Source organism: Gobius niger, assembly GCF_951799975.1.
Source record: "Gobius niger genome assembly, chromosome: 7".
Lineage (NCBI taxonomy): Eukaryota > Metazoa > Chordata > Actinopteri > Gobiiformes > Gobiidae > Gobius > Gobius niger.
This window is the reverse complement of record NC_136858.1, coordinates 23,940,962-23,956,372: the sequence shown is the minus strand read 5'-3', so window position 1 is coordinate 23,956,372 and position 15,411 is coordinate 23,940,962. Positions and strand designations below refer to the sequence as shown.

The window sequence follows — 15,411 nt, the reverse complement described above, 5'->3', positions numbered from 1 at the left end:
TGTTAATGGTTATACTCACATCATTATAACATCATTATGTTTACTTTAAAGTCACACACTGCTAATGTTATCACAGCATTATCCCATGATGTGCTCTCTCCATGTTTGCTTCTTTTCTCAGGTTCCTTTGCGTGTGCCCCCCTGGTTATTTCGGAGCGCGATGTGACCTAGACGTTAATGAGTGTGAAGTTTCACCTTGCCTTCACCAGGGCACCTGTATCAACAAGCCTGGGGCCTTCGTGTGTGTCTGTCGCCCCGGATACTCAGGTACCCCTGCTCCCCTCCGGTGACGTGGAGATCAATATGAGCAGCTAAAAAGCTTATCATGACTGCAGTGGCTGTGTGCGGCCTCTATTGAAGCGGCTCTGACTTAGATCTGGCTTAAAAAACTCTGTCACAGTGATAGCCATTAATTAGCCCAGATGCTCTGATAAGATACAGTTCACTAAAGCTAACAAGCGGTACATTCGTCACTTGTGCTGTCAGTCTATGGATTTTAGTTAACTGTTGAATGTGTCAAGTTGAAACGGACCTATGTTTATGTCACTGGTGTTGTTTGCAGCAGTAGCTTAGTATATGGAGAAAAATTATATTGGGTAGATTTTGTGAATATTGCAATAATGACACTATTGCACAAATGTACCAAAAAACATTTCAACACAGTAAGCGCCATTAAAGAAGAACTAAGTAACTTGTTTATCTTAATAAATCCTTTTCTAGTCCCTCTGGGGGTAATACAAGGGGTCTCTCATCTCCTCCTGTTGTCTCTGGCCAGAAAACCACAATTGCAACTTTCCCGCCTCCGTGTTGGAACCACCAATACACACTGAAATCACAAAGAAGAAGCTAACAAGCTAACGGCTGAAGCTAACTGCAGGCTAGCGCCACTTAAATAGTATTTACAGCCGAGTTTCCATCCATTGGATGTAATTGGATGTACAATATCCCTCTGTCCCTTTGTCTTTTCTGTCAGCGTAGTATTAGTAGTAGTTAAAGGGGCTAGATGCAAGTTAGTCATTTTATACTCACTACTGCCACCTCTGGTCGTATGCGTAACTGCAGCTTCTATATTAAGCTTGTGCATGACGGCACTTTGGACCGAATTAACACCTTTTTGAGTGACAGTGCAGGATTATAGAGGCAGTAGTGGTGAACAAGTCTGGGCTCATTCTACACATTGGGACATGGCTGGAACATGTAGGGGGAGGAAAATACTTAGTTTTAACATTTTTAAACTTCGTATAGTCCCTTTAAAAAAAAACGTGACATGCTACGACACCTGCAGTGGCGCTTATGGGCCTCTAGGGGCATGAGTTACTTAGTACTGCTTTAAATTTAAAGTAAAGTCTTTGCTATTTGTTTTCCATCAAATAAAAATGGCGAAAATTAAGACCTAAACAAGGCTTACAAGTAAGAAAAAAGTGACTAAAACTGAACTTTTGTACATTTTAAGGTATCATGCATTTTGTTTTAGGCTATATTTATATATATATATATATATATATATATATATATATATATATAAAAATCTGGAACCTTCATTCAGATGGAAGACCTCAATGATTTTGCGATCGATCGTGGCCTCATGCGGTCTGGGTAACGTTGACTTGGTGATACATATTGTGTATAGTAGTATACAGTGACTGGACCTAGACTACTGTAGAGTGTTTTTTTCAAGGGTAAATTCTTTATCCATTAAGCCAGGAACAGTGGTAAAGACTGAAGATTATTTGATTCATTTCACCTAATAGGAACATCTCAGTAGTTGCCGTGATTCTTCTGTTGTTTTACTTTCTGTCCATTTGTTTTATTTTCACAATATTGAGCCATTTTCGGTGTGCAAGTGTGTGCGTGGGCATCTAAAGCCAATTCCTGTCAGGTAGCGGGAAGATTAATTTCATTTGTCTTCCGCACTGTATCATCAATTTATCCTTCCCCAGTCGAGAGAGGGGAGGGAAATCTCAGAGGTATTGCTACTCTGGAGAGGCCCAACCTGACACGCATGGCCCAATTCCCACTGAAGCAGCTTTTATTATTAGGCCTACGCGCGGCATAGCACAAGTCATTACTTTTTCTGTTGCTCTAAGCTCATCGCAGGAAGCCAGAGTTCCCCCTGAGAGCGAGCGAGCGAGCCAGGCCGGAGGATACAGTCTGGATTGGCTCAAACCGAACAAAAAAACTCTCACAAAATATTTGCACTATAGGACAGAATGGAACATGAAGCGTTGCAAGTTTTTTTTTTCACAAAAGCACAAATGCGTCCATAAACTTGTCTTTTCTAGGGCTGGTAGTGCCTTTTGAGATGACAGCGCGATCCGTCAAAGGATTTTTTTTTGCACGCTCCGGCCGCACTTAATTGATATAGTTACAGTACAATGGGGTATCTTTTCTGCAAAGTCAAATTTATAGTGTCACTGGCTGCTGATAACAAGTTTTACTAGTGTATATTAAATGTCAAGCACAATGTTGGATGTTACTGCTGATGCTGCGCCCAGAAAATAGACAATGCATTATTTTCTTCTCAGTGCATATGGCTAATATAATAACATGCCATTCACTGTGTTTTCTGATATATGGATTGTGTCAGTCGTTAGTCTTGGTCATTTCAGATGTTACATATCAAATGTGAATGTGACGTTGAGATGATGTGAGGTTTTGCGTAGCGGCTAAAAAGGCGTAGCAGTGTAAATCTTTTGACAGGGGTAAGATAAGCCTTTATTGATCTCACAATGGAGACATTCACTTGTTACATCAGCTCTCAAGAAATACTGAAAATAGACAGGAAATGTGCAATCAAAGACAGGATAGTGAGCAAACAATTAAATAGTAAATAGAGGTATCTTATATGCAATGAATTAAAAAGTATAAATAACAAAATTAGAACAGAATATAAAATGTACAAAAGTCAACATTGACAGTGCAAAGTTTACAGTCCTAGCGCAGGTGGTTGATAAAGTGAAGCTGATACAGAGATTATTGCACGTAGTTTTTCTCAGTAGTTATTGCACATGAGTTACTTTACAGTAGTGTCGTACAGTCTAACAGCTGTGGGGATGAAGGACCTGTGGTAGTGCTCCTTTTTCCACTGAGGGTGTCTCAGTCTTCCGCTGAAAGAGCTGCTCAGCTCCTTTACAGTCCCGTGCAGTGGGTGGAAGGTGTGGCCATGTTTAGGTGAGCTTGGCTAATACCCTCCTGTCCGTCACCTCCTCCACAGAGTCTAGGGGGCAGCCCAGGACAGAGAGCGTGTTCAGTCAGAGACCTCTGGCACTGGCACTGTTTTTATTCCCTTCCATTTTTGTTGTTTTGTTGCATTTGAGCTGCAATTTCCCCATTATCATTATGTTCATCGGATCAATCATAACCATTTACATGTTTCCTATTGTTTGTGTTGTAACCGTGCTTCTGTTATTCCCTCTCACCCGTCATTTAGTGCATGTTCCTTCGAGTAATAGAGCAGCTCAATCAGCTCATATGCAATTTGCTTTCGACCAGAGTTAGCTTGTCTTGTAGAATTTAAATTTGTCCAATCTTTTGTAAATTACTTACTTGTTAAACAAATTACAGAAGCTGCAGATGTGACAAATTCCCATTAAAGTACCACTAAAAGTTTCAGGAGCTGAGTAAACAACTTGATATAATTTATTACTCCAGAGCTGAGTAAAATAATGTTTTCAGAACCTATGGGAATGGCTTTCATCTTATAAATTAATTAGATACAGCTCGTCTAATTAAAACATGCCATCAACAATATCAGCCCAAGACCGTCCTTTTAGCTTATTTTTGTCTTACAGCTTGAAATCTTTTTTATTTATTTTTTATTTGACCAAACCAAACAGTCTTTCGTACTGTCTGTGTAGGCTCTCAGTTGATGTTATGATATGAAGCTTGTTGAGTCATCTTCTGTACTCTGTAGTAAGAGTGTCGGACGTTTCACCCTCAATTCACTGGCGAAGCCTTCTGGATGAGAGACGAAACGTCCGACACTCCTAGTACAAAGTACAGAAAGATGACTCAACAACCTTCATTGAAGTCTTTCATAATATTTTTTGTGATGCATTTCCTATATTAAGCTAGTCAACACAGTTTCCATTGTGTGGTTTTGAAACTTGTGTTGTGGTTTGTTGGCACAAGAGCGCCTAGTTTTGACAGACTGTTATCTAGTGTTTCCTTCTCAGCAGGATCTTACCCTCCCCATTCATTTTTTACACTCTGATCTGGTTGCTATTTTAGTAAGCCCCACATTAATTATGAATACCATCAACTTTCAGAATAAAGCCTGCAGAAAATGGGGCAACATTGTAGTGAAAGTGTGAGACAAGGAGATAAGGTTTGTAGTGGAGATTATGTCGTCAACTTTTATACAGTTTGTATCATCGCAGTCACTGTCTTGACATTGTACTATTTCTCTGCTACAGAAAGAATGCAAGCAGCACCGGCAGATGCAATTATAATATTTTGGTCAGGAGTTTGTATAAAATTACCATAATAATGTCTCACTGTCACTTGTGGTTGTGGGTGATTAGGAAGGTAGCAAATTAATTTTGAAAATCTCCAGCCAATGGTTGTAGCCTGGTGTGGTGGGATATTTGATCTTTGCATGTTCAAAAATTGGGCTCTCCATCTCAGTGCTCCGGACTCTGAGGGTCGCAACCCCACTTTAGGAACGACTGTGTCTGAAAGGCTGCCTATGACCAAAAGATCATGTATAGTTGTATTTAAAACTATAACTATGCCTGTGCCTGCCCACACTGAGTGCACTTAACTCATGTTGTTTGTTTTGTCTACATCCTTAGATGTTTTGAAGCATAAGGCTTCACAGCTACCTTTTCCTCTCCGTACACTTTGCATGTTTTACTGACTTTAAACTGCTAGCACTACCTCAAAGATTTTCTCTCTTAATAAGTTCTCCCATGCTGAACGTCTTATTATGTTCTAATTCCTAGGAGCTCGGTGTGAAATCAACATGGACGAGTGTGCCTCAGACCCATGCCAAAATAGTGGGAGATGTATTGATGGGCAAAATCAATACCGCTGCTTGTGTCCTGATGGCTTCGTTGGGCTAAACTGTGAGATCAACATTGACGAATGCATGTCAGCACCCTGTCTACACGGGAGGTAGAGTTTTTTTTTTTCACTCCACATTGAAATAAAAATTTGGCAAATTGTGCATAAATGGCATAAAATTAGGTTTAATTGCCCTCCTCAGCTGCAGCGCGGCAGAGTGCAGACATGTGTCACGTGTTGTACAAAGCTAATGTGATGCACTCACAGGTCTCCTTGGCTTTGAAATTATAGTAATTAATTCTGTAGGAGGGAAATGTGCTTTGATTCAAAAAATTATATTCCTCAAAGGTTTCAGTCGTGGGTCTCGGTAAATGTTTATTTCTATTGGACTCCAGATGACAACATGGTGAAGAGGTGCCAGTCAATGAATAATCAATTATTATAATAATTATCTTTTTTTATATATATAGTTCAGCACAATTTATTATTTTCTAAGATTATTACTTTTCAAAGTAAACTTGTTTTTGGACAATTTACCAGTTAACCCTCGCCCTTTACACCGAATGTCTCCACAGATGTCAGGACGGGCTCAACATGTACTCATGCCTGTGTGAGCAGGGCTGGACTGGTCTCCAATGTGAACAAAACACTGACGTAAGTTGACTGTAATTAATAAACTCAGCAGGTTTGTGTGGCCCCCAGTAACACTAACACTATTGATCCCTGTACATGAGCGGTCGATACTAGTACCACGTTCATGTTAGCTGTGTACAAATACCTGATTAAAGATATTGCTTAGTCTAATCGATATCAACATGGACCGATTCAGCTGTCCGCACAAGATTAAGTACTTTGGGAGTTAGGAAGAGATAATTATGCTTCCAAATCCAAACCTCTATTTATGTCTTATTTGCAGGACTGTGCTTTTAGCCCGTGCCAAAATGGAGGCTCCTGTGTGGATCTCATAGCTAAATTTGCATGTTTCTGCACGGATGGTTTCACTGGGAAAACATGCGAAAATGACATAAATGTGTGCAAAGAAGCAGCTCAGAACGCCTCGCTGTGTTTCAATGGAGGCAAATGTGTCGATGGCAAAGGACCGAACTTCACATGCAGGTATGAGCAAATTCGTTTTTGTGGTTAGTTTGTTGATTTCTTTTTGCAAATATCTAAAAGAAAAAAAGAAAAAGAAAAAAAACATGCACAAATTATTTAGATGAAATTTCCTTTGAAGAGTTTAGTGTGGTGGGGGTTGAATGTGTTTCCATTGCGAGAAATGATCAAAAACACTAGGGGTCAGATGCAAATGATCAGCGTTTTATCTTGAAGTTTTTCCATCTAGCTTGTGGAATAGCAAATTCATACCAGCAAAAAAAGCCATGTTTAGTATCTCAAAAAGCTGAAACGCTTGCTAAGGTTACATGGTCAGAGAAATCCAATAACTGGAGTAATCAGATAACTGGAGTAATCAGATTGAATGTGTTTACATGCAATTCACAAATCTGAAAATCCAAATCTCAGGTTTTACATTTATTGGATAATTTGCAGATTTTTGGATCAGTTAAACTAACGGACTAACCACTATGCCGCCATGTTGATGACAATCCTTCATGTTATAGAATTCTATTTCAGTTGTAGGGCAGGTGTCAATAAAACTCTATGGGAGATAAACCATTTTTTAAAGAAATTTTAAAAGGAGAATGTCTTAATGTTTTCCCTGATCATTTTGTGATAGTGATTGGATTCCCAAACCTGCCATATTAATCTTAAGGCTGAAAGTCCTTCCATTGGCCGACAGCACACACATGTTTTTGAATGTTGTCACCACTTTAGGATGCCTATATGAGGAAATGATTAGACCATAGTTCATAGTATGTTCTGGATGAGATGACTTTTAACCTCTTAAAAGGTTAAAATTTCCTCAGTTCAGGCGGGGGGCCTGAACTGAGGAAATTTTCTCCGGTTCAGCTTTACCCAAATCTAAAAGTGTCTCGACTGGAGAGCTACTGTACAGCGTAACGCCTCATTTGAAAGCTAAGATCTAAGAAATCGTTACTTTTATGTCACATCATCACCGGGTTTTTGTCACATTTTTGAAAAGTTTTTGTCTTGTTTTTGTGGCTATTTCATCGCCTTTTTTCATCGCTTTTTTGTCGTGTTTTCCTTTTTGTCCATTTTTTGTGGCTTTTTTGTTGCTATTTCATCACTTTTTTTCACAGTATTTTTGTCAATTTTTTTTTGCTTTTTTGTCACATTTTTGTTGCGTTTTTAGATTTGTGTAAAGCCAAACTGGAGAAAATGTTCAGAGGTTTACTTTAAAAACCTCTGAACCTCTTAATTTTAATTGGCCCAAGAATTACAGAGAAATTAGTCACAAACTAAGACTAGAAATATGCATTTTGACAGTTACCATAGTTGCCGCCATGGGATTTTCAGCTGCCCTCCACCTCAATTTTAAATGTTGTGATGTCACGTGCACACAACCAATTAAATGTAAATGTGGTCCCATAGTGTTGGTGCCATCTCAGGGCTCTCCTGTGAACAGTGGCCAACACCCAGCTCGGTTGCTCTGAATTATTGTGTTTTAATTGCTGACAGGCTTTCCCAAGGGACTTGAATACCCAAATACAAGGAGGATGTAATATAACTAGTCCCCCATGCCTTACATTTAATTACACTGTGTCACCTTGAGCTGATGTCGCCTGATATATTCATGATTTAGTGCAACCTGACTTTTCGGACTTTCCAAACAGCCCGCCTGCTCTTTACACTGTATTATATTTATGTAGTGGACTTCCCAAGTGCAGCGTTTTTATTATGTGCCTTTTATTGTAGTCCTTATTTGTGAATATATTACTGCAAGGAAATATTACAAATGCCGTTGCCTTTGCTCCGAGGATAGATATAGTCTACATAAACACATTTTCGAGTAAAAGTGTCCTCTGGTGTGCTGCTGATCTGCAATAGGGTGATTGTGCTCACTTTGCACTTTAACAGAGTCACTTGATGAACATGAGGCGGATCTGGACTGTAAATTACATTTGCTGTTACTGGTGATAGCTGTAATGTTAGGCATTCATTATTCATTAGGTGTATGTCGAGCGCATTAATAAGTCATTGGTTCTTGACTAAAGAGTGGAGAGACAATGGGAATACATACAGCTTTTGTGTATTGTTATAGTATGGGCCTCAGTAATGTTGAGTGATTTGCTCCAGTGCTTTTGGTACACAGTGGATAGTGCAGTTCCTGTTTGAAGGAGGATTTCTACTCTGTTAGACTACATTATAGAAGGAGCTTCCATTGTAAATGTGAAGGTGCCCCTTAGAAAAATGAAAATCAGGCAGTGGGACTTTTCTGTCCTGAGCGCAAATCTGTAGAGCTCTTTGTCTTCTGCAATCTAACAGGATCTCAACAGAAGTGTTTTTATCGTTGTTGTTATTATTATTACAGTATATGTAAGGGTAGTTTAGGGGAAATTACTGTTTTCGCTACTATAAGGTGTTTTGTCGTTGTGGTGGGTTGGGGTCAATGTTATTATCATTTTGTTAAACATTTAAAATTAGCCCCAATTATAAACATTGTAATGGATCCGCATTTCCAACCCTCACATCTTTAGCGGACAAACTCTTCCATGCGTTTTTTTTGCGTGAACAATGAGTCTTCTCCATTTCAGTCACAATACAAGCCTGAAGGAGACCATTGTAAATAACAGCCACTGAGTAAGTCGATAGTATATTTCTGACCAAACCAAGCATCATGCTGTGAACATTGATGATCTTGCCAATTGAGCCGGAAGCATATTTTGTGTATTGGCCCAGATCTGCTCTTAACACTATAAGCTTTGTTACACAAGAGATGGATTTTTCATTTGACAATAACGGGAGCAAATGGGGGGAGGGGTCTTCTGCAACATCAATTGATCCACAAATTGGAGCACCCTGCTGTGTTTATGCTGGATTTGCAATCATTTGTAATCACAAAACCTTAAGTTCCCAAGTGGGAGGATATATGCTCAGTTGGACAGAGGAGTAGCGGGAAGTGCCTCCTGCAGCCCCTTGATCAGAGCACTTCTCTGTTTTGCACTGGATGTTGACAAAAGTGCAGTCTTATGTGAATAATTTGTGAAATGGTCCAGACGTTCCTACTACACAAGATAATTTTGATTGTAGCAACTGTATCATATTTATGATTGCATTAAAGTAACTAACAATAGTTTACAACTCCCTTTGCTAAAATTTCCCTTTTTATTGCTGGCTCTGTGTCTTTTGCGATGTGCTAAATAGAAAATGGAAATCTATGCGAGTGAGCAGGCAATTGCTTCCTGGGCCTGAGGTAGCTTTGATGAGTGATCGGGTTCATTGTCCATCTGGAAAATTGCTCCCTCAAAACAAAGGCACCGGGGACAGCGTCTGCACAATTGAGTAGTACCTCGTGTGTGTTTTTTTGTGTTGTTGCTCAATATGAAACTGATCCGGACTAAACCACGCACCGCAGAGAAAAACAAATGAAGCGCACCCCAGCGGGCAAGTCGGATCTGCCAATGAGTTTTACCTGGATCATGGCGGACATTACAACATAAACATAAACATAATGTGGTGAGAGGCACAAGAGGTACAACTGGCGCCTGCTACAACAATGGCCTGATGCTGCCTTTGCCTTCTTGTAAACATCACTAGTGGGCCTAAACACACACAAATGCTAGATTAATGGGGTACTGTAAGATTCTGAGTTTTTAGGCTATTATCGTTCTATTTTATTGTTGAGGATAATTAATGAAAAAGTAGAATTAACATTGTGGTACTGAATATATTGTAATGTATCCAGCCCTATGAGTGTTAAATAAGGACATGACAAGCTGACACTACTATCTTAAAACACTTCGTTACATAACCCAATCTTTTTTTCTTTCTTTTTTTTTATTAAAGCATTTTTAATGTGTACTCTAATTCTCTCTTTATTATTTTAAGAATATAATCTGAAGGCAAAGCTTTGCTGAATTCTGTTTAAATGACCTCCACCCATATTCATTTGTCATAGATTTTATGCTTGGTTATTGTCATTGGCCATCCTCCCTATTTATCCTCCATTAGGACTGGCACAAAGAGTACCTTAGTTTTCTGCAGTCGGTGCTTGATCATGTTCATAGATAAAGGTATACATGAAAAAGAAAGAATAATGAGGTTTGAGAATAAAATAGATGTAAAGAAACATATGTGCTGTATTAAAATAGCCTGCAATAAATTGCCGTCAGATTGTTGTCATTAAAGCTATATTTCTGTCTCTACAAAACTTCATGCAGCTTAGTAAAACAGTGCACATGACTGGCTTGAAGTCACACTGACAGGTTTCGGAATTCAATTTTGCTGGCATAGAATATGTTTTCAAGTGGTTATTCCGCAGAATTACAAAACAACATAAAATGTATTTATTCTTTTTTTTTTTTATCATTATTGTTTAAGCATATTCATAAATTTTCAAATGCTGAATATGCCCACAAATAACACTCTGAAATCCTGAAAGTGTGGCGTCTGGCCAGCCTATTAGTTTTAATAAGCTCTTGTTTTGCCCGTTGCTTGTGACATTTCTCTATTTCCGCCCATTGAGTCTGTGCATTGCAAACAATCTCAGGAACTGTGAGGACAACTAAAACTTTTTGCAGCATGCAGTTTAGGCACAAAGTAACAATTTTGTGTTCCTAACTATGATCTGTTTCCCCAGCTGTCCACCAGGTTTCGCGGGTGATTTCTGTGAAGTTGATTTTAACGAATGTTGTTCCGCTCCCTGCCACAACGGCGGCATTTGCCAAGATCTTATTAATAGCTACGTGTGCCACTGCAGGTCAGGTGAGTCACCAAGACGTCCTTCCAGTTTCGTCAATTTACTTCGAAATGAGGCAAGAAGCCAAAGAAACTGTTAGACCCTTATAGGCGCATGACTTGCCCCAGTGTCACCTTCTGTTCCTCACACTCAACATTACAAAGCAAACTGTAACACTTGGCTAGTTGACGTGATGGTTGACATGTCTTCTTGTGACCTAGTTGTATGTTAATATATAGTCCATATGTAAAGCATCTAATACCCATGCAACACCTTCTATTAGTTTGAGAGCTTCCATATAAAATGTCACTTAAGGTTACCATAATGCCTGCGTGGATTGCATTGCCACAAAGCCATTCAGAAATCACCCACTTTCCCCCCAGGGAGAGATTTGTACTCGTACAGTAGCGAGAAAGACAGTGATAAAAAGACAGTTCTTGCTCATTAAAATGTATGGGGCATCCTACTCTTTTAGTCAAAGCCGTTTCTTGTCTGCACGCATGTATGTGTATGTGGAGTGTGTGTGAACCCAAAAAGGAGGCAGATCAATGTGGGAAGATCTGATTGATATTCACTTCAGACGCTGGAAGTGGGAGAGCCGGGGCTCACCAGCGCACTCACTGGGCTTTTGTTCCTGGCAGGTTGGACAGGCCTTCACTGTGAGGATGACATTAATGAGTGCCTTCCTCAGCCCTGCGACCGGGGGATATGCATTCAGAACGATCCGGGCTATGGCTACACCTGTTTCTGTCGTCCTGGATTTGTGGTGAGGAAGCCCCCCCACACCCCGACTGATTTTTTTTTTTTACCACCTTGTCTCAACTTTCTTTTTTTATTTCATTATGACCCTCCCGCTCTTTCATCTACTGTCTCCACTCTTGACAATACCTGCACTTAAACTGCATATTTTATTTAGCAGATCCAGTCAGGAAATTTTAATGTGATCAATTATGCATGTGCGGGTGTGTCGGCTTGTTGATGCCGCTCAAGGGTTGACGCTGAAAGAAGAAAATTAGAAAGTCAAAGTTGTTGGCTAAACTTTATTAACCAAAGTAATTAATCAATATTTCTGTCATAATTAAGTGTGATCAGGAAAGACTTAACAGAGCATCACATTAACATAAAAATAGCACTGCAGTCCATGATAGCCGAGACTAGAGTAACGCTTTGCATATGTATATCAGACGCTGTGCTGGCCTTAGCGTTGTGAAATTGACTCCCATCTGATGAATGTCTCAACCCACTCGTAATCACCTTTCACATGAGGTTAGGCTGTCTTCTAAAGCATATGGGGAAAGATAAAACGAGTGCCAATGCATACACTTTTTGCTCACAGTTTCTCCAAACAAATTTGCTTTTGGTTAAGGGCGATGTTTTGAAATGTTATAATGATCAGATGTTTTAATAACTTTTCGACTGGGGCTTACAGCCTATTGCTGGGCTGCAGATGACATCACAGCATTCTAAAGGCCTATAATATTATATAGAGGGAAAACAATTGTTTTGAGGAAATTTTTGGTCTTGTACAGAGAGATCATGGACCGAGTGACTGATATTAATGATCATTTTTGTAATTCATTAATTTTCTTTTTGGCTTGTGAAATTGTAATGCTGTTAATAGGAAAAACTGGCTCCTAAAAATATATATATATATGAAATTATTTATATCAGTCACTGGGTCCATGATCTCTCTGTACAAGACCAAACATTTCCTCAAAAACAAAATATTTTTTCCTCTATATAATAGTATAGGCCTTTAGAACGCTGTGATGTCACCTGCAACCCAGCAATAGGCCTCATTTGAAAGCTAAGACCTATAAAACGGATCTAAGCTTCATCCTTGTTTTTGTTATCACATTTGTGTTGTTTTTGTAGTGTTTTGATCACGTTTTGGTTAGTTTTTTAGTTATCTTGTGTTGTAACTGATTAGGCACCATAAACGTGATGAAAACGCTACTAAAAAGGATGAAACCGTGACAAACATAACGAAGAAGAAGCTTAGATTAGTTTTTTAGGTCTTAGCTTTCAAATGAGGCGTTGCACTGTAATGCTCAACTGGAGAAAATGCACTTGGTTAAGGCAGGGGTTAAGAGGTTAATATATTATGGCAACACCATGATGGCAATCTAGCCTGTAATGTGTATACTTTGGTGAGTTATCAATATGAACCATATATACATTTGTATTAATAGTACTCAATAGTACTTTAATTAAATTGTGTTTATCTTAATATTATTTAGAATATTGCTGCTTTATTGCTGCAGTGAATTGTTACTTAAAATGCTCTGCGCAAATATACACATCATGCAAAAACTTTTTAATATAATACAAAAAAATATATTTTTGACCTCCTTGAGGTTTTCAGCCATCAAAATGACATTTGCCGACATTCAGGGTATTTGATTGCCTTCCAAAGTTGTGGCAATTTAAACTTTGGATTTTCCCTGCCATCTACAGTAATATGCGCTTTTTCATAATTTATTATTCAAGAAGCAAACACTCTAGTTCCAGCACACATCTGAAGGCTGTTTATTTTCTATGCACAGGGGAAGAACTGCGAGCGCAACTATGACGATTGCCTGTCGAATCCATGTCTACCGGCGTTTTCCTGCGTGGACGGTGTTAACGGGGTCAGCTGCCTGCCTCCTGCTACTGATGCAGTTCCCTTGGCGACCAACATCACATCCCCTCAGCAGCCGACTTCGGTTCTCATCCCAGCTCCGACGGCTTCCCGGTCCACAGGTACTCAGCCAACACAACTCTTTGTGCACGGGGCCTGTCTGCACACAGGCGTCTCTATGATGCCAACTCATTTCCCTGTGTTGCTGACATTTGAGGAAGCTGGTTTGTAGATGTTTTCCCAGGACCATCTCTCCAAAAAGCCAGTCACTTTACAAAAATGTCACATATATACATTTTAAGGAAAAAGACAATTTGTGAAGGTCTGGCAGTAGGAAAAATGTAATCCTCAGGTTGGTTAGATATATCTGTATTCATACAAACAACTGGGCCGCACTCAGTAGAGGTCAGATATATAACTTCACCTCTATTGTATTAAAGTTAGCAAATTCAATCAAATGTTAACTATGCTTTTTAATGGAATATGCTTAAAGTAAAAAATTATTAATTATTAATGGATTTTCATTTATTTTATATATATATATTCAATTAAAGCAAAAAAACACAAAATAATAATTCAATTATATTTTTAGAATTTACAGCAAGCCAATTAAAAGTGGGTGGAGGCCCGCAGTTGGCCCGCGGGCCGTAGTTTGGACACCCCTGGGTTAGAATAAGGCAATAAAAGTGGGCATTTATCATTATTACGCCTGCTTTTCGGATTTCAGCATTTTTGTTTAAAACTACTTTATTTATGGTTTGGTGCCATTTTAGAACTAGCTTAGATCTGGTGGCAGTACTTTCGGTACTTGGTAGGAAGAGTAAATTAGACTCTCTATTCATGTCTATTTTCATAACATCCCTCCCTCAACCTGGGGGTTGGGACCTCCACAGGGGTTGGGAGATCATTTGGGGGGTTTGTCAGATCATATGGGAGGCAAAGTTTCAATGTAGTTTAAATATAAAATGTCCTTTGGAGGTCATGAACAACAGCAATTCTTATATTGGGGGTTGCACCTGAAATTGGTTGAAACCACTGCTTTAGACATTGACAACTCAAGATTCCTTTGTAACCAAAAACAATACACAACTTATTTTTGCTTTTGGCGAAAAATAAATTCATTGAAATGTCTGCTTGGAAATCTGATTGTCCGTGTGCTGCACAAAGGTTGGCTGTAATTGACATCAAAGGAGTTTAATAAATGACTGGTGCCGGTAATTGTTCATAAGTGGTGAGAAAATTGAAAGTAATTTTGTAAAATGTGCATGTAAAACCAGGCTTGGGGCTTCAGAACAAGAGCATAAAACTTCAGAAGAATTAACCGCCGCTTAGAATAACACCTTGTGCCTTAATAATAAATCAGTTAAATTTGGCAATGCATCAAGTCAAATGAATGTTTCTCAATTAAGTCCTTGCTCTCATTATAATGCCATTACTTCCATTAACATTTGGAAGTCAAGAAAGGGACAGTAAATAATTTTAAAAAGATAAGCAGTTGCACTAATTAATTCGAAGTGAAAGGCCTCATACGGATCTTTACAAATTGCAAAGATATCCTTTGTGCGTCCTTCCTACAAAACAGGGCTCCTCAAGCTGCTTTTGCCAATTTTGTTTTGAGCATGCGACCACTACAGAGAAGCGGACCCTATTGCGAATTAGGGCTTTTTGTAACGTAGCTGGTACCTGTGTTTGATTGCCACAGTGTGCTCTCTGAGAAAATAAAATGGTAGCAGAACAAACAACAGTACCATGCAGGAATAAATCATGAATAAAAATGTGTTCCGATAGCCTTGTGGGAAAGGCTACTGGACATGTTTGCCAGACTCAGACCTCGGCATCATGGGGTCCAGCTCTGACAGTTTGCTGAATGTCTCGTCCCGCTCTTGTTCTGTCCAACAAAGCCTACGGCCAAAACTGAAATCTTAAAGAAATGTAGAAAAACTTTAAAAATGACCCTTAAAATTAACCT

At 39.1% G+C, this 15,411-nt stretch overlaps 1 protein-coding gene across 1 annotated transcript in view; it reads left to right on the top strand.

Moving 5' to 3' along the window:
- eys (eyes shut homolog) overlaps positions 1–15,411 on the top strand; it is a gene marked incomplete at its 5' end in the record, with an annotated part of 148,796 nt that overhangs the window by 68,470 nt on the left and 64,915 nt on the right. The window contains 7 exons of the mRNA XM_079559411.1: positions 122–267; positions 4,944–5,115; positions 5,580–5,658; positions 5,921–6,120; positions 10,724–10,848; positions 11,464–11,588; positions 13,369–13,564. Coding sequence (XP_079415537.1) covers positions 122–267; positions 4,944–5,115; positions 5,580–5,658; positions 5,921–6,120; positions 10,724–10,848; positions 11,464–11,588; positions 13,369–13,564 — 1,043 coding nt within the window. The remainder of the gene's footprint in view (positions 1–121; positions 268–4,943; positions 5,116–5,579; positions 5,659–5,920; positions 6,121–10,723; positions 10,849–11,463; positions 11,589–13,368; positions 13,565–15,411) is intronic.